Raw genomic sequence first — 20,332 nt, forward strand, 5'->3', positions numbered from 1 at the left:
TACCATACACATACACATACATACACTTGTATATACATATATATATATATATATATATATATATATATATATATATATATATATATATATATATATATATATATATATATTTATACACACACATATATACTGTATATTGGGAACTTTTTAATAATGTATTTATATATGTTATCTATATATACTGTGTATATATATATATATATATATATATATATATATACATATATATATATATATATATATACACACATATATATATACACACATATTATATACGATTAATTGATTAATATATTTTTTCTGATTAATCACATGAGCTAATGCTTTACATTTGGCTGCCCTAATATATATATTTTCTGTTTTGACCAGGCACTTCATATATATATATATATATATATATATATATATATATATATATATATATATATATATATATATATATATATATATATATATATATATATATATATATATAAGACTTGTGTGAAGTCAATAAGTCCGTCCATTCTTCTACCTCAGTGGTGGATATGGACAGAAACACTTAAATATTCAAACACAGTGTTACTGTTCAAACTGTGTGTAATGTTACAGTGGACAAAAATAATAAATATATAATATATTTGATAAAGAACCTCTGCCTTGTTTTAATAAATATTTAAGCCTATTATGCTACTGTGTTTTAATTTTGGTCATTAAGGTGGTACTTGTAGAGCCAAGTGTTTACTGAGGTGGTACTTGATGATACATTTTAAGAACCACTGTTCTATCTCATTTTAGTTTAATGAGCACTGTAAAAATTATCTTTTTTGTCCATGTGTCTACTGTATCAAAATTGCTGTCATGATTTATCGATCTATTTAAGGCTGTACCCAAACTCAAATATTCCACACTGCAACTTATTTTTTAAACATTGCATATTTTGCATTTTTCCATTATGAAAAAAAACACTTATTTTTGACCCCCAAAAAAGCCATAGAACATTAAAATAAAACATTTAAAAAAAAGAAAGAATAATAACACAAAATTGTCTATGCATTTTTTTTTTTTTAAAGATTTTAAGCTTTGAAAGAATGCATTTAAAAAATAAATGTATTGCTGACTTGCTGGACTTTTCAAACTAATTTGCATGCACAAGGTTTTTAACAACACAAATCCCCGAAAAATGTGTATTTGAGTATGTTAAAGCACTAAATAAGCAGATGTGGTTACAGTTAGTAATAATAAATAATATAATTATAGAAAAAATTTGTGAAGTCAATTGATTTTTTTTTTCTTCAGATGAATCATACTTTTTATATTTGGAATTATCATGATTAACCGCAGGTTATTATTCACTTGCATAACTTAAACAAAAAAAAAGAGCCCAATATATCGACACAAATATCATTTAATTGTTAGAATATTACATTCACAGTAATCACAGATTAAAAGTATGTGTACACCTCAAACTAAAAGAAGGGGGAAAAAACAACGGAACCAAATCCAAATCAGATTTAGTTTATTTCAATGCCAGCCTGGAAAGACTGATCCATTTAAGGCTGACATCATCAAAATATGCTGATCAATAACTAATAATAACACACACTGGAAAATACAACACTTAAGTATAAACTATAGTTCATATAGTTTTTCAGCTTATACACAGAACCAGATAGTATATATGAGAAAGACTAACACACACTGTTTGAGTTTAATATGATTTTATAATGACACAGAAAAAGTATTGATGTTTTGATCAAAGGTGTTTCCAATCACCTTATGTCAGGACCAAGAAGTGAAACCAGCGTTCATTTGCATCTCTACTTCTCGCTTCACTGACCAAGATGAAGTAACAATCTTAGCTTGACAGTTAAGAGTTTGGTTGAAGGAAGAAAAGAAGTAACAATTGCTGGATAAGCAGGAGGTTTAGCAGGTAAATATTTATTGAACATATTGAATAATTGACATGGTTAAGACTGAACGGTATATTAATAAGGTTTCGCTCAGATTTGAGTACATATAAGTCAATACAAATTGGTCTAACTGTATAGATTTCAGTTTTGTGGTGTGTGTTTTATTGTTCTTGCAGCTGGATACACAAGAGCCCATCGGAAGGGAAGGACAATGATGTTTTTATTGGTGCTGTTGGCAGGTAACCATGTCTTCCATTTTCTAGTACCCAACGAGGGCCAACAAGGCTCTGGTTATGTTCCTAGGTGGGGCTCATGTTACGAACAAGCTCCTAAGTCGAATTTTAGCGTTAGTCAAAACTTAAAGCAAAATGAACATTGAAGTCTCTCACACTAAAATACAATAATACAACAACAACTGCAAGAATTAACCCTCAGGGGACAAAGGCTGACTGTTTTGTCCTTTTAGTACATTTTTGCTCTATTTTGGCCGTCTTTTTTTGTTTGTTACAGTAATTCATTATACATGGTTTTTCCCAAGATGTTTTTTCCATGTTACATTTTAAAATGTTCAATTCTTTGACACACTGGAAGTTATTCTACAATAACTCCAAGACAAACAGGACATAAAAGTATTTAACTTTTTCAAAGGGCATAAAAACATTCTGATTTCATTTTTATTTTTGAACTTTTTTTGCTCAAACCTCTCAATCAACTTTAACACCAAACAAACATTTAATGTTGTTTTTATTATAATTATGGCTTCAGCCCTATTTATTTTTATTTTTATTTTTATTTTTATTTTTATTTTTATTTTTATTTTTATTTTTATTTTTATTTTTATTTTTATTTTTATTTTTATTTTTATTTTTATTTTTATTTTTATTTTTATTTTTATTTTTATTTTTATTTTTATTTTTATTTTTATTTTTATTTTTATTAATCTCTTTATCTTTCCACATTGTTCACATTTATTAGGCCCTTAAAATGCATGAAGACTCACCAATTTTTGCAGGAGGAACTGCCCTTTTTTTTGGGAATTTTGCCTATTATCCACAATCATTTAGAAAGACATGAGGATGGATGGATTTTTTTTTAATGCATTCTAAATATTAAATAAACGTAAATAAACGTCCACTTACAGCGGAGCCAATGGGAGCTCCTCTATTCCGCCCATTAATCAAATAAATAACCATTCAAAAAGTGCCAACAATACTCCATTTACATTTTGTGACTTGAATATTAACCAAGTATTACTGATATTTTTATTATAAGCGCTAACGCAGACAGACTATTTATAGCGGTGACTTAATCACTTCCGTGTGTCCCTATGTTTACATCCTCGAGTGGTTTGCTGCTTCCTCGCTTCCCTGCTCCCTGTAAGTTTATTGTAGATCATAAATCATGCATCTCACCTGGAACATAGAAGGCGGAGGATATAATCCAACAAGTACGTAAACCAGTTCTTGTAATAAACTATCACACTTCACTTTCTCTGATCTTATGCTCAGAAGACATCATGAAGTGCCAAACGTTCACTAAAAAACAAAGTTAGTGTTACGTGCGGGTGTTGTGGATCCCAAAAAATGCAGAGACGGTAGCCTTCAGCAGAAAGTCTTCCTCTTTATTGTGAGGGAAAACACAAAAAGGCAGCAAACAAAAGGCGATTGTGGCAAAAACAAACACACCAGGAGAATACTACAAAGGAAAACCAAAGTACGAAAATGAAGGATGCTAGGCAAGGCAAGGCAAGGCAAGGCTAGGTAATACTGTAATTCTCAAGCAGGTTTTTAGCTAATGCATGCTAGCAGTTTGTTTGTCAATGCGTTTTTAAGGCTGATATCAACACTTTACGTAAACGCTCAAACACTTCAATCCATCAAAATGATACCAAGAACATCTACTGTATGAAGATCTTCAGCTGCAGTGAGAAAACATAATTTATTTGGATTTATTCCAGGACTCAAGAGATTAAATCCTATCAATAAAGACTGTTATGTGTCAATTCTTCCATCTTCTTTCAGCGTCTCATGGGGCTTTTGGTGGCGAATGGAAAGCCAGCGTTGTGCAGAACATTGATGCCCTGGTCTCTTCCTGTGTGGTTTTACCCTGTTCATTCAGCCATCCCAAAGAACCCCTCCCCACCTCTAGACTCAGAGGGATATGGCATCGCTCAAGTCAATGGGACCAACGCATCTACCACAATGACAATACCAAGGTTCTGGAAAACTTTCGCGGTCGCACTCGGTTGTTGGGACAGTTGGGTCAAGGTAACTGCAGCCTGGAAATCACTCCCATCCAGGACTCTGACTACGGATCGTTCTGTTTTCGCATCGAACTGGCACGGACCGGGGGCGACGCGGCCACACCTGATCAATTCTCCTTTCACGAAGACTGCGTGACCTTGAAAATGCTATGTAAGTCGTCAGAAATGTCACAAATCTACAAGGCTATTGTAACGTTTTTAGGTTACAGCAATACCTCAAATTTTGTACACCCCCTTTTTGTGTAATTAAGGATGGGGACCAAATTTTAGTACCTGTCGATACTACCTGGCACTGATTGGCGTAAAATCAAACAATGCCATATTTCGATAGCTTTATTGCTTGTGACGTCATGTCGGATTGCAGTCTAAACACCAGCTCAAACACTTGGCAAGGAAACAAGCAGTCAAGCAGCACTGAGCCAAACTGCCTCTAGGTGATGTAGCAATTTTCAATGCCAACAAAGCGAGTATGCCTGATAGAAAACGCTGGAACGCACAGTAAGGCTCCACGTTTCCAAAATGTGCTGGCTTAATGCTAATTTACATTGGATTTGCCATAGACATGCCACTGATTGGCATTAGCAATTCAACATCTTCAAATTTAGCAATGAATACTACAACTAAGATGCACGTTTCAATTAAACAGCTGGTGTGTAATAAGTACAATACCTACAGTATAAACACTTTGTATGTCACAACATAAGACAAGACTGGCACATTCAGCTTCATGGCAAAGACACCGTAGCCTATACACCACTGCAAGGGTAGGAATCATTATTTATGAATATAGATATTTTAATAGCTAGAGTATAAATAAAAAAAATAATAAAATACAAAAAAATAAGTAAATGAAAACCTCTTTACAACCTTATAAAAAAAGTTTCTTGTCCAGGGTGTACCCTGCCTTCGGTCCGAGTGCAGCTCGGATGAGCTGCTGCACCGAAAATGGATGGATGGAACATAATGAAAGCCCTCTAGGCACGAAATGTAGTCCCCTTTACACTCTTTTAATCCAGTATGGTCATGGTGCCTTAGGTTGAGCCAATCAGTGGCTCGCATACTGAATAGCATGCTCTGATTGGTTCACTGGCCAATACTTCATTTCATTTTTTTATTCATTTATTTCAGGCAATGGCATAAAAAAAATAAATAAAAAAAAGTACAAGGTAGACAACACATAATAACATAAATTAATATAGTGCAAAAGGTCATGTAAGCAGGATGGTCCAGTTTTGCCTGAAAGGGAGTGGGAAGAAGATAATTTATTTAATCCCACCCCCAGTACTATACTACTGTAGTATTGATATGTTTCTTTCATTTAACCATGTTTATGTCGAAAAACTGTAGGATCTGCTTTAAAAAAATAATACATAGTCCGAAAAAACTGGGATGTTGTGAAACCGCAACATTTGGAGCTATGTATGCTTCAACAAAATATTACATCAAAACAGTTTTTTGTATACCGTCTCAGTTTTGGTAAAACATTTTGCGCAAACACACTAGTTTCTGTGCTTTTCTTTTTTTTTTTTGGATTGAGTACAACTTCTAAATAGCCCACCATGAGGCTAAAGAAAGTTGAGTTCCAGCACTTTGACAAAGAAGGTGAGAAGCACTATTGAGTTCAACAAGGAACTCACAGCTAAGTCCGAGTGGCTCCAACAAGAGTCATTAATAAAAGTAAAAAGTGATTTAACATGTATTCATAAATATGTATCTCACGTTGTTTTATGCACATAAAACTATTATTCCCTATAGAATGTGTGCCTTGTTTATATTTATAGGTGTCTTTTGGGGAAACCACTATTTATTTTGACAAGCAGACAGTGTTCAATCCTACTAGTTTTCCATGTGTCCCCCTATGTTTATATTGATATTGATCATCTATGTTTGATTCATTTGTAGCTGATCCTCCAAAACCCACTTTGAGTCACGGGAACGCGGCCATCCAAGGCCGTCCTTACGTTGTCAGCTGCTCTGTGAGACACACGTGTCCCACGCATGCGCCCACGCTCACGTGGAGCAGGGGCACCCCTCTCGACGTCACCACCATCAACAGAGAAGTTCATCTGGGTTTTTGGGAGGTTCAGTCCATTCTGACCATCGTTCCCGAGGCCACAGACGACCACGCTGACGTCACTTGCACTGCCAGGTTTTACAGCAGGAGGACCACCTCCGACACTTTTACTCTCTTTGTGAAACGTGAGTGGAAGCATTTACAATCTTTCTTATTTTCTATAGTTTTTTAAAATTAATGTATTATTTTTATTTTATTTCCTATACTTTTTAAAACATTATTTTAAATTGTATTATTTAATTTGGTATTTTTTCTTATTTTCTATTGCTTACATACGAAAATGTATTCTGCTGACTTATAGTCATTTCAAATGATTGGTTCGGGGCTCAAACTTTATGAACGGTACAGGTAATGTTCGAAACAACATTTTAACATCCATAAGTAGTAAAAAGAAAAATACACTAAAACGAATCGCCCCTTGAAGACAGACACATAACGGAATAGAAACAGGAAGGCGTGTACAGAGAAATACTGTCACCTAGTGGCGCTTTATAGGTATTACTGGAATAAACACATTTAAAATTGCAAAATTGATAATATTGCAAACATTTAAAAAAACATTTTAAAAAAGTGGAATGAGGTGAAATCTAACAAGAAAAAGTTACAATGTTGACACAAAGCTGCCATGCAGGCTGTTTTTTTTCTTTTGTCTTTGTTTATTTTTCTTTTTTTTGCCATTGCTAAAAAAAAGACTAAAAATCTATGTTATAATGAATTATTAGTTAAAAAATATCACTTTAAAATGTTTTATGTGGAAAAAATATTGCATATATTGTGTGGTTGCCATATAAAAACATCAACGTTTTATTCAACAAAAGAGCATAAAACAAACAAAATAATAGCTCAAACGTAAAATCGACAGATATATCTGAAGTTGATCTCGTAATTTAAGTGTTAAAAGTAAAAACAATCTAATAAAATAAATATCACTTTATGAGTGGGGGACCTTTTGGATCCCAAATATATTTAGTAGGATTTTATTTAACTTTTCACTGTGATTACTCAAAAATATTAAAGAATTAAAATCAATGGTGTCCTGCATTATTGATCTTTTAAGGCTCTAATTACTAAATACTGCATATTTCAGTTTTACTATAAAAAACAAAGTTGTCTTTGACAGAAAACCTTTTTTTTTTTTTTACTATATATCAACCTCAAGTTGATATAGAGATTTACTGTAAGCGTTAAATAAAAAATAATAATAATAATTTGACTTATTTTTAACAGTTTAATGAGTGAGACCCTTTATAGTCCCCGGGAGCCCTAAAGGTTAAAAAAAAAAATCCATATATTTTGTTAAGGTTTGAAAATGAAAAATATCAAAATGGCCACCGTATGCTTACATTTTTCCGTGTACGGCCCTCAGTGGAAAGAGTTTGGACACCCCTGCCTTAGTTATATCTTTTTTTATCATTTGGGCTATTTAACTGTGAGAAACCTTTGCAGGAGGTCATTAAAAACAGCAGAGCGCTTCTGTAATTGACAAAATAAATAAATAAAAATCAAATGTCCACTGTAGAGGACGCTGGTTCTCCGAAATAGACAAAATTGAACCAATAGTGGAGGGACAAGTCCGCCCCCGGTCCTTAGCTTTTTAGAGAGGTGGGCCCCCAAACAACTTGAATATCCTTGCTTTAGAGCAGGGGTGTCAAACTTATTTTAGCGGAGGAAAATCTGTGCACACGCGGGCCGGACTATTAAAATCATGGCATTAAAACTAAAAAATAAAGACAATTTCAGATTGTTTTCTTTGTCTTACTTTGGCCAAAAACAGAACAAACACATTCTGAAAATATTACAATAAAAATATAGAAAAAAATACCGGCAGCGGTAAAGTTTAGATCCATGAAGCAAAGAAGAAAGTGAATGAATGTTTATAATTGAATACATTTACATATGCATGAAAATGTGTTTTCTTTTGTGTTTTATGAATTAAGTAACGTTTATGACAACCTTTTTCCAAAACACAATATAGAATGTTGAAAAAAAAGTTAAAGTACCAATGATTGTCACACACTAGGTGTGGTGAAATGTGTCCTCTGCATTTGACCCATCCCCTTGATCACCCCCTGGGAGGTGAGGGGAGCAGTGAGCAGCAGCGGTGCCGCGCCCGGGAATCATTTTTTGTGATTTAACCCCCAATTCCAACCCTTGATGCTGAGTGCCAAGCAGGGAGGTAATGGGTCCCATTTTGAGATATAACAGGATAATGCATACATTTATCATTTGTTTTCAAAAAGTGGGACCCCAAAAATATACTGTGGGACCCCATTTTTATGACCTGATAGGGTCCCCGGGACCCCATTTTGAAAATTCCTAGCACCAAAACACTGATGGAGTATTGGTGCGTGCAAACAGCAGCAGGTAGCTGTGGCCTGCGGGCCGGATCTAATACTAATCAAATATCATCCCGGGGGCCACAGATCATTCATTCGCGGGCCTTGACTTTAACACACAGGCTTTAGAGACATGTTTTCTCAGAAAATGTTTATTTCATGTTGGAATTTGAACATTTTTGTGTGTATGCTGACTTTGCAATTTGAAATGTGTAAAAGCTGTGTGTAGATTAAAAGAATAAAACTGTATTTTCAGGCAGAGAAAGCTACGACCACATCATCATTCCTACAATAGCTGTGCTTGGGACCATTCTGATCTTCTCAGGAGTCTGCATGCTGATGGTGAAAAAATACAAGTGAGTCTTTTCAAAAGTAACGAAGATGTCGTCTTTCAAAAAATAAACATTTCTCTCCTCAATCTGCTTTAGGGGACGCATTGCAGAACTTCAAAACCAGGACAGGTGAGCATTGATCAGGTTCCGTTGGTGACACTAACATTAATGTTTGATGGTGTTCACTCTTTCACAATTAGCGTGTGGAGTCGGATGTCCAGGATGTCTCGCAGGTAAGACACTTCATTTTGTGATTTAAAAAAAAATATGTATCTTGTTTAAAATCTTTATACTTTCAGGATTCAGTCTACACATTTGCAACCAGTCAGTGCTAATCCAAGGTAACGTGCATTGATTGATTGATTGAAAGTTTTATTAGTAGATTGCACAGTACAGTACATATTCTGTACAATTAACCACTAAATGGTAACACCCCAATAGGTTTTTCAACTTGTTTAAGTCGCGGTCCACGTTAATCAATTCATGGTAACTTGATCACACACACAGTTCCTAGTAGAGCAGACAGGAAATACAGATGTGATTTATATGTTTAAAATTAGGCCTCATTTAAATAGTTTCTGTTCTATATTCTGAGAATGAGTCATAATTGTGTCAAGGAAATGTTTTTTCTTTATCCAGTTAGAAAAATAACTTGCGCACCATTTCAAGTTAGTTTCTTAATACACAAAGCAAAAACTAGTTGGATCTTACCGTGATACTGCACAGACAAAAACAAATATGACATTTAACATTTCGACAACGCAATGTTATACACAAGCAAGGTAGCTCAAAATGTTTTACTGACAAATTCAATTACAAAAAGGACAAAATCATGAATATGAACACAATCACCATAATAATAATAATCAATAATTAAAAGGAAATAATTTAGATACAATTATTTCAGTTGTTGTATACACTGTTAATAAGTATTTTAAGCCTGAAATTGGAACATTGCCAAAGTTGAGGCCTGCAGTCAAATATCAAAAAATATGTTTTTAATTAACTTTTAGAATATAACTATTAACAACACCTTCCAATACAGGAGGCCAAGAGAAGAGTCTGAAGTGGCTCTGAATAACTTGTAAGTTAAGAAAAGTATGTTATCATTGTGATTATACTGCAGTAAAGTCACATCTACTTACAGGCCCAGTAGTTCCAGATGTAAAGTTGGACCAAAGTTCTGCAAACCCTTTATGCCAGCCCCTGGAAGGTAACCTTCTTTTACAAAAATGATCAACATTCAGCAATCTAAATGCTAATTAATTTTGTTTTGTTATGTTGTGGAGTAACAGCCTGCCTAAAGACAACATTTACATTGAGGTATTTGTAGCAATAGCATATTCCTAATAGGTGACATGGTTAATATTTTGGACAATAACAAGTCTTTCATCACAGGACCTGTCAGATGCTGACGATTATGAAAACACAGCAGGCCTCAGCGTGCACCGGAACTGCTGAAGAAAAGGAAGCAAGTCAAGTATTTGCAGTGTGTACTTGAATCAGTTTAATGTAGTAGTTATAGAAATAGTTATTGTTGCTGTTTTTTGGAACAATCGAATAATGACAAAAAAAAAGTTGTTGATAGAAAGTCAGTAAATAGGAACATGGGGGGCAAGGGGGTGTTAAAAAGTAAATCCACAATAAAAAGGAGAGGAACAAAACCTGACACATTCTAAGTATTGTGATTTGCATTTATATTATTTTAGAACATTTTACTGAAAGGGAAACTGCACTTTTTTTTTTGTGATAAAAATATTGCGGTGAGGAAATAAGTTCCGGTTATGCATAACATGCCTAAAATACAGTAAATATTGAACATATTACATGTTATCTATGTGTCCGTTACTACGTTATATGTACACTTGCAGTGTGTATAATAAAACGTTGATAAGAGGGTTTTGAAGTTATTTTAGATGGCTTTGAAGGCTACTACGGTGACTCCCATTAGCCACATCTTGAAGGCGTTTTTTTATAAATTTTAGAAATGTCATCAACAACAAAAAACACGTCTTTAAAAAAAAACAAAAAACAAGACATGTGTGTTCTTGTTGCTCATAATGACAGTGAACGACAGGCAACATTTTTTTTTAAAGTGCAGTTCCCCATACATATATGTATGTATGTATGTACCCGGTATGTATATATGTGTGTGTGTGTGTATACATATATATAAAATATATATGTATGCATATACTGTATGTACTGTATATGTATGCATATGTATGTATGTATATATATATGCATATACATATAAACCAGGGGCGCTCACACATTTTCCGCAGGTGAGCTACTTTTCAAATGAACAAGTCGAGGTGATCTACCTACTACTACTACTTTAAACTGTTTTTAACTTTTTAACTGCTTTTTATCTAACAAATTGTTTTTAGGGTAATTTCTATTTGCTTTTTCAATGTGTATTTTACTTCTGTTTTAAATGTTATTTTTTAGTCTGTCCTTTGCCTGTATTTCTTTGTGGTGTACAGCCCTTTGTTCTTCAACTGTGGTTGTTTTTAAAGGGCTTTATAAATAAAGTTAGTATGGTATGGTACCTCATATATAATATATATATAATATATATATATATATATATATATATATATATATATATATATATATATATATATATATATATATATATATATATATATATATATATATATATATATCAGTGACATGCAATCACTGGAGGCAGGTGAGGCGGGGCCTCACGTGCCATCATGGAAAGAAAAAAAATTTAAAAAGAAAAAATATATATTAAATTGGTATATGTATCCAGTGATTATACTATAAAGTTATTTTCCATTTAACTTCGCCAGTTTTAGATTATTTTTATTCAAAATCGCTGAATTTTCACATTTGCCGTTCAAATACTGAGAAGAGACTTGCGGTGATCAGCAGCCAGTTGAGGCACGTCACTGCGTTGAGCCTCAACATGGATTGCGGACTCGGCTAACTGCTGGCCTGCTGTGCAGTGACACCGTATTGCTATATGAACTATATTATACATTTCCATAGTTTAGTTAGCTGAGGTATATAATGTACAGTGTATTTTGTCAACAACTGTATGTGTGTAAAGTATTTCTTGTGCTGAGCAATCATAAAACTGCTGGGAAGACGCACTGGCTGAGGCTCGCAGTAATCCCGCCTCCTGGTGGTAGAGAATGAACCCCCGCCGTAGAATGCACCCCCTGACGGGAGTGTTATATCAACTAAAGCCCACACTTAAACTTTCCACGTGCAAGATTGAATCTATTTAAAAAAGTTATTTAATAAGAAGCCAAAAAGTGCAAAAACAATAATGTTCGTGTTGGAGGAGTTGTGAATGACTGCAGGGCCACAACATTAGGTACACCTGCAGACTGCAGCACGGATTTCATATTTCATTCATTCACAACTCCTCCAACATGAACATTATTGTTTTTGCACTTTTTGGCTTCTTATTGAGCTGCTGCATTTTTTGGTTGGGTTGTTTATTTCTTTTGAGTAACTTCTACATTTCTAAAAGGGGTGGAATGTAATAGAGTGATCTATGTTTGTCTGTTTCCATCTCCTGGTTAATGTTGGCTATAGCGTACTGGGGTTACTTTTTGGTTGGCCAACGATTTACGTGGTGTTGCGCACCTGATGTCAAGTGTGTTGAGTCTGTTCTGAAGTCTACAGTAAAGAGACGTATTTCATCACCTCGCCTGGTTATTGCCTCCAACCCAATATATTACATAAAGGTAAGACCATAATAACGTTTTTTTTAATTAAATGTGCTTTTTTTGTGTGCTACAGTTTGTATGTGTAAAGTTAAAGTTAAGTTAAAGTACCAATGATTGTCACACACACACTAGGTGTAATGAAATGTGTCCTCTGCATTTGACCCATCCCCTTGATCACCCCCTGCGAGGTGAGGGGAGCAGCGGGCAGCAGCGGCGCCGCGCCCGGGAATAATTTTTGGTGATTTAACCCCCAATTCCAACCCCTGATGCTGAGTGCCAAGCAGGGGAGAATGCTGGCATGAGCTTTTAAACATAACCCGTTAACTGCTGCCAATCAAATGGTGAATAAGATACTCTTTAGGGTTCATATGAATGAACACATGTGGAGTTATGTACTTAACAAAAAAAGGTGAAATAACTGAAAACATGTTTTATATTCAAGTCTCTTCAAAATAGCCACCCTTTGCTCTGATTACGTTTTTTTGCACACTCTTGGCATTCTCTCGATGAGCTTCAAGCACACTTGTGAAGTGAAAACCATTTCAGGTGACTACCTCTTGAAGCTCATTGGTTAGAGGGGTTAAGGCAGTTCTTCTCAATTATTTTCTGTTACACCTCCCCTATGAAGACAAAAACCTTTTACACACCCCCACTCTCTTTAACCTACAAAACAAAAATGGATAAAAGCAATTTGTGCCGATTTATTTAATCAAAATGAGGAAGTCAGGATTAATGGCTACAATGGGTATGTATTGTAATGTACAGCTTTTCGAAGCGGGTTTTGAAGCGGGTTTCTGCATGATATTGATCAAACATTTTCCCCGGGAACACACGTGCCATCCCTGGCATCGCACCGCACACCCCCCATGGGGGTTCGTCATACTATTTGAGAAGAACTGTGTTAAGATAACATCGCCAAAGACAGCAGTGGTGTGAGCAATATTAGAAGGCCAGCTCTTGGTGCATGACCAGCACTGTTGCAGTAGTCGCCATCACAGCAGGTGACCTTTGCTCCTATGAGCGCTGACACGTGTTGATTGTTGGAGCACATTTGCTTGGAGGCACAACCTTTCATGGTTCTTCTCTGGCCATTGACATCCACTGAGAAAGAAGGTAAATTCATGTTTTTTTTTGTTTTTTTAAATGCAAGTTTGTCACTTACAAGTCGCTGAGATGCAATAGTGCTCGTTGCCTAGACAGTCTAAAGAGGTGTCGCAGTGCAGCCCGTTACAGCTGAAACATTTTTTACCATTGGACCTGGACTTACTGACATCTGTAAGACAGACTCAAGTAGTTATCTCAAACACACACACACACACACACACACACACACACACACACACACACACACACACACACACACACACACACACACACACACACACACACGCACACACACACACACATATTACATATACATGTATACACATACAGTATATACATATACACATATACTGTATACGAGGGCTGCCAAACGATTAGAATATTTAATCGCGATTAATCGCATTTTGTTCATAGCTAGCTCAAAAGTAATCCCGATAATCACAGATAGGTATACATCTTCATCATTAATAGGTGTACCCTAGACAGATCATATTCAGGGGTGGTGGCTTCATATTGCTGCATGACAATGTGTTAACCTTCTCTAATCATTAATAAAATGTCATCTTGAGCCTGTTAATCATTCTGAAATTGAGGACTCGACCAGAACATGTTATAAAATAATTTACACAATATTTCAGCCCCCCCCCCCCCCACACACACACACACACACACACCCCCAACCGCAATATTCCTTAACTGATGTACGAGCATTTCCTAATGTGCAAATATCACATAACATTACAAATATATATCTGACAAACCTTGATTGTAATGTAAGACATTTTTTGTTTATTGTCAGGGTTTCCCCTAAATAGCCAAAATAACTGTGGCGAGGAGGGGGGTCGTCAATATGACGTCATCGCATGATTTGCTATGATGCATATATGCTTTAAAAAGGCAAAAAAAAATTGAAAATACATTTAGAACAAATCTGTTGTTAAGTGTATTAACATATATTTGTTTCTTAAATAATATCGTTTTGTGCTATTTTTAAATTGTTGCTGCTTATTGTACAATGTACTTTGTTGAGATTTTTTTTTTCGAGATTTCTCCAATCCTTTTAGTCACTTTTTGTCTGTCATAAAAACCACTGGCGATAAATCTAGCATCTATTTTTGGTGCTTTTGGCGACTGCACTCATGTTTAGATTCTGTCGCACCATGTCCGTGACAAAAAGCGAGCAGAGAGCCTGACGTCACACTTGCTTCGCGTTGATGGAAGCCTTTCTCTCATTGAAAACCGCCAGTGTCTTCTTAAATTGTGAAGATCGCTGACCGCGGGTATATCTCGAATATATTAAAGTACTCATATGAAGGAGAGAACTCATCAAGGAGAAACCCTAAATGTAGTAAAACCGGATGTATAGTGTAGCGCTTTTGTTTTGAAGCCGGAAAAGTGTGTGATTGGTTTGAGAAAGTGTCTTGACATGTTTTGATGTCGGATCAACTGTTTGCAATAAAAAAAAGTCTCTTTTCGACATCCTGTGACCGTCTTTCATTTCTGTTGAGCTTTTATATCATCTTACTAACTTATCATCTTACTAACTAAATCAGTCACAGTAACAATTTAAGTGTTATGTTATCACTGCACCTACACCCTATTCTGAAAACGGAAGTGAAGCACCAGCAGGTGTTTGCTGCAATGATGTCGCCTCTTCTCACAGTGAAAAATAGTCCTTTCTTGTTGGGAGAACATCTTGCCATGGTGTTGAACCTTATATGGCTTTCTCCCACCTCCAAAGACATGCACCTGGGTTGATTGGCAACACTAAATTGGCTCTAGTGTGTGAATGTGAGTGTGAATGTTGTCTGTCTATCTGTGTTGGCCCTGCGATGAGGTGGCGACTTGTCCAGGGTGTACCCCGCCCACCGACCGAAAGCAGCTGAGATAGGCTCGAGCACCCCCTGCGACCCCGAAAGAGACAAGCGGTAGAAAATGGATGGATGGATCATTTTCTTCTAGTACTGTTCCCCTAGCATTAAAAACAGTCGTTATTCACCCTCTGCTCAAAAGACCTAACCTCGATTCTGACCTCATGGTAAACTGCCGGCGGGTGTCCCACCTTCCCTTTATCTTGAAAATCCTTGAAATAATTGTTGCACAGCAGCTAAATGAACACTTAGCGTCTAACAATCTTGTGAACTATTTCAATCTGGTTTCATGGCAAATCACTCTACGGAGACAGCCCTCGCAAAAAGTGACCAATGATCTATTGCTAACAATGGATACTGATGCGTCATCCATGTTGCTGTTACTTGATCTCAGTACTGCTTTTGATACCGTCGATCATAACATTCTTTGAGCACGTATCAAAACACATATTGGTATGTCAGACTTAGCCTTTTTTTGGTTTAACTCCTATCTTACTGACAGAATGCAGTGTCTCCCATAACATTGTGACCTCGGAATATGTTATGGTAACGTGCGGAGTTCCACAGGGTTCGGTTCTTGGCCCTGCACTCTTCAGTATCTATATGCTGCTGCTAGATGACATCATACGCAAATATGGCGTTAGCTTTCACTGTGATGCTGATGACACCCAACTCTACATGCCCCTAAAGCTGACCAACACGCCAGATTGTAGTCACCTGGAGGTGTGTCTAAATGAAATCAAACAATGGATGTCCAGCAACGTTTTGCATCTTAACCCTAAGAATGTAGATTATCGGTCCCGCTACACACTGGCCCTTATTTAATAATACAACCTTAACATTTCAGAATCAGAATCAGAATCAGAAATACTTTATTAATCCCAGAGGGGAAATTTGACAACAAAACAAGTATAGAAAGTGACTTGGTAAAGTATTACTGTCTTGCTGGAGTCACACATCAAGAGTGTTACTAAAACAGCCTTCTTTCATCTCCGTAATATTGCTAAAATTCATCCCATTTTGTCCACCACCCACGCTGAGCTCATTATTCATGCGTTCATTACGTCTCGTCTCGATTACTGTAACGTATTATTTTCGGGTCTCCCTATGTCTACCATTTAAAAAAAGATTACAGTTGGTACAAAATGCGGCTGCTAGACTTGACAAGGTCAAGAAAGTTTGATCATATTACGCCTATACTGGCTAACCTGCACTGGCTTCCTGTGCACTTAAGATGCGACTTTAAGGTTTTACTACTTACGTATAAAATACTAAACGGTCTAGCTCCATCTTATCTTGCTGATTGTATTGTACCATATGTCCCGGCAAGAAATCTGCATTCTAAGAACTCCGGCTTATTAGTAATTCCCAGAGCCCAAACAAAGTCTGCGGGCTATAGAGCGTTTTCTATTCGGGCTCCAGTACTCTGGAATGCCCTACCGGTAACAGTTAAGAGATGCTACCTCTGTAGAAGCATTTAAGTGCCATCTTAAAACTCATGTATACACCATAGCCTTTAAATAGGACCCTTTTTAGATAATTTAATCTGCCGTCTCTCTTTTCTGCTCTGCCCCCCGCAGATCAGCTTCCACGAAGGAGGCGCTAGGTGTTCCAAGTTGGGACCCGGGATGGACCACTGCTTTATGCATCGGTTGGTGATGTCTCTGCGCTGCTGACTTGTCTACATGCAAGAGGATCCACTGCTGGCCTCACTATGAACTGGACTCTCACGTTATTAATCATATCCACCTAGCATCCATTGCACCGGTCACCCAAGGGGGGGTCACTTCCAAAAGTTTCTTGTTGTCCCCATTGGGTTGAGTTTTTTTCTTGCCCTGATGTGTGTGTGTGTGTGTGTATATATATATATATATATATATATATATATATATATATATATATATATATATATATATATATATATATATATATATATATATATATATATATATATATATACACACACAAACATACAGTAAAGGCCAAAAGTTTGGAAGCACCTTCTCCTCATTCAATGCGTTTTCTTTATTTTCATGACTATTTACATTGTAGATTGTCACAGAAGGCATCAAAACTATGAATGAACACATTTGTAGTTATGTACTTAACAAAAAAAGGTGAAATAACTGAAAACATGTTTTATATTCTAGTTTCTTCAAAATAGCCACCCTTTGCTCTGATTACTCTTTTGCACACTCTTGGCATTCTCTCGATGAGCTTCAAGCGCACCTGTGAAGTGAAAGTCATTTTAGGGGACTTCCTCTTGAAGCTCATCGAGAGAATGCCAAGAGTGTGCGAAAAAGTAATCAAAACAAAGGGGGGCTTTTGTGAAGAAACTAGAATATAATCAATCAATCAATCAATCAATCAATATAGAATATAAAACATGTTTTCAGTTATTTCACCTTTTACTGTTAAGTACATAACTCCACATGTGTTCATTCATAGTTTTGATGCCTTCAGTGACAATCTACAATGTAAATAGACATGAAAATTGTCATGTCTGTGTTCATGTTTTTGTTTGGCCATGTGCTGTTTTGTTTTTTGGACACTTCCTTAGTTCCTGGTTTCACTTCCTGGTTTTGTTTGTCACCATAGCAACCATTAGTTTCACCTGTTCCACGTTTGGACTCACACACACCTGTCTCACGTTTTCACATTGTCATGTCATGCACCTGTTCACAGTTAGTCACGCACCTGTTTTCACTTTTCATGTCACTATATAGGCTTTTCTGTTTCTGTTGTTCGTCCTGGCGACATCACACATTCATGCCATGTTCACAGTTTCTTGTCACGTAAGTTTTTGTTTAAATGTTCATAGTTCTCCGCCATTGTGCGCGCCTTTTGTTTTTTCCTAGTGAAGTTTTTTTTACCTCCGCTGTGAGCGCCTTTTGTTTGTACCCTTTTGTTTGTACTTTGTAGTTTATAGTTATAATTAAACTATGTCTTTACCTGCACGCCACGTCCGTTCCATTTCTTTTGCACCACGGGAGAGCAAACCACGCCATAGACCCAGTTTTGACAGATCTGTCATGTCTGTGTTCATGTTTTTGTTTGGCCATGTGCTGTTTTGTTTTTTGGACACTTCCTTAGTTCCTGGTTTCACTTCCTGGTTTTGTTTGTCACCATAGCAACCATTAGTTTCACCTGTTCCACGTTTGGACTCACACACACCTGTCTCACGTTTTCACATTGTCATGTCATGCACCTGTTCACAGTTAGTCACGCACCTGTTTTCACTTTTCATGTCACTATATAGGCTTTTCTGTTTCTGTTGTTCGTCCTGGCGACATCACACATTCATGCCATGTTCACAGTTTCTTGTCACGTAAGTTTTTGTTTAAATGTTCATAGTAGTGATGGGTTGATGAGGCCTCATGAAGCGTTTCGACACATTGCAAAACTGTATTGATACTGTGTCGATACTGTGTCACTAAATACTGACATCTGCTGGACATTAAAAATCCCTACAGGCAACCTATGGACCGACTCAACTGACACTGATTTTATGACCTAGTATATACAATAATATAAACCAAGTCATTGTATTTCATTTAGGATTATTTAATATCTTCATTTAAATAGAAATATATTTTTATCTTTTTTAGATACAGTCAAATAATGTGAACATGTATCATGACTAGGATGGTAGAAGGTGGGGATTGAACCCCAGTAACCGATTGCTGGCACGGCCACTCTACCAACTTCGCCACGCCGTCATTCCTGTACCTTCTCTAGTAACAGTAGTGATGGGTCCTGCAACACAGATGCATCGGCGCATGCGTCGAGCTCATAGAGCGAAACCCTGTGTCGGTGCGCGTACCGCTTTTAGAAAGTCACGTGACCGATCATGAGCTGCTTTGGTCACGTGACCGATACGCGAACTGTATCGCACTGACGCCCCCTCTGTGCCCTGTGAGCAACATTCCCTCTAAGGTGCGCGCCTGCGCAATTGCGCACTGCTCAAGCGTCCTCCGCGCACACCGTGCGCCGCACAGCCAATATATGCCGCGCACCAAATCAAACCCATCTGAATTCTAAACAAAATAAACACATTTATTCTGTGTAATTTTGAAATGCAACTTTGAGTGACAGTGACAACAAGCGGCCCTAACGGTGTGTGTCAACAACACGCATTGCGCCGCTTCCTAATAAACAGTTTGACGCGCAGGCGTCAGTGCGATACAGTTCATGAGCGGTCACGTGACCAGAACAGCTCATGAGCGGTCACGTGACCAAAACAGCTCGTGTTCGGTCACGTGACTTTCTAAAAGCGATACGCGCACCGACACAGGGTATCGCTCTATGAGCTCGACGCATGCGCCGATGCATCGGTGTTGCCGGACCCATCACTAGTTCATAGTTCTCCGCCATTGTGCGCGCCTTTTGTTTTTTCCTAGTGAAGTTTTTTTTACCTCCGCTGTGAGCGCCTTTTGTTTGTACCCTTTTGTTTGTACTTTGTAGTTTATAGTTATAATTAAACTATGTCTTTACCTGCACGCCACGTCCGTTCCATTTCTTTTGCACCACGGGAGAGCAAACCACGCCATAGACCCAGTTTTGACAGATGTCGCCAGCACGAGAGCTCTCCCGCAAAAAAATGGGACAATTTTGACGAGGTAACGTGGGAGGTCCTGCGCGCCATGGAAGCCGAGACACTCCGCCATTCCCCCATGGAGCGCAGGGATCTCATGTGGGGTCCGACCGGCAAACTGGTGCCGATCAGCTCCCTTTGGTCCGAGGATGGCGCTGC

General features: G+C 37.0%; 2 protein-coding genes and 1 long non-coding RNA gene across 6 annotated transcripts in view; 1 reads left to right on the forward strand and 2 right to left on the reverse strand.

Moving 5' to 3' along the window:
* The first annotated feature begins 1,835 nt into the window (after positions 1–1,835).
* LOC133660659 (myelin-associated glycoprotein-like) lies at positions 1,836–10,730 on the forward strand. 3 transcript variants are annotated; one of them, XM_062064233.1, is made up of 12 exons: positions 1,836–1,912; positions 2,069–2,131; positions 3,914–4,306; positions 6,058–6,354; positions 8,822–8,921; positions 8,994–9,026; positions 9,098–9,130; positions 9,197–9,238; positions 9,943–9,981; positions 10,045–10,110; positions 10,187–10,220; positions 10,296–10,730. In XM_062064233.1, exons 2-12 carry the CDS (start codon positions 2,104–2,106, stop codon positions 10,356–10,358), a joined length of 1,128 nt encoding a protein of 375 aa, XP_061920217.1. In that variant the 5' UTR covers positions 1,836–1,912; positions 2,069–2,103; the 3' UTR covers positions 10,359–10,730. The 3 variants fall into 3 exon arrangements, with proteins under 3 accessions (XP_061920217.1, XP_061920219.1, XP_061920220.1); XM_062064235.1 differs by having other exon boundaries at positions 10,193–10,220; positions 10,296–10,725; XM_062064236.1 differs by lacking the exon at positions 9,943–9,981 and having other exon boundaries at positions 10,193–10,220; positions 10,296–10,728.
* LOC133660660 (uncharacterized) lies at positions 8,712–10,902 on the reverse strand. The gene is made up of 3 exons (XR_009827861.1): positions 10,299–10,902; positions 10,043–10,103; positions 8,712–8,901 (listed from the first exon to the last, which is right to left on the reverse strand). It is a non-coding gene; the product is annotated as an uncharacterized LOC133660660 (long non-coding RNA).
* A 1,464-nt stretch (positions 10,903–12,366) lies between these two features.
* Positions 12,367–20,332, reverse strand: part of LOC133660661 (urokinase plasminogen activator surface receptor-like) — an 18,300-nt gene continuing 10,334 nt past the window's right edge. The window contains exons 4-5 of one of the 2 annotated variants that reach the window (XM_062064237.1): positions 13,767–13,877; positions 12,367–13,705 (exon numbers count right to left, since the gene is read on the reverse strand). In XM_062064237.1, the coding sequence (XP_061920221.1) occupies positions 13,506–13,705; positions 13,767–13,877 (311 nt within the window). In that variant the 3' untranslated portion in view covers positions 12,367–13,505. The remainder of the gene's footprint in view (positions 13,706–13,766; positions 13,878–20,332) is intronic. The other variant, XM_062064238.1, reaches the window with a different exon arrangement.

The sequence above is a fragment of the Entelurus aequoreus genome, linkage group LG11 (assembly GCF_033978785.1).
Source record: "Entelurus aequoreus isolate RoL-2023_Sb linkage group LG11, RoL_Eaeq_v1.1, whole genome shotgun sequence".
Classification (NCBI taxonomy): Eukaryota; Metazoa; Chordata; class Actinopteri; order Syngnathiformes; family Syngnathidae; genus Entelurus; species Entelurus aequoreus.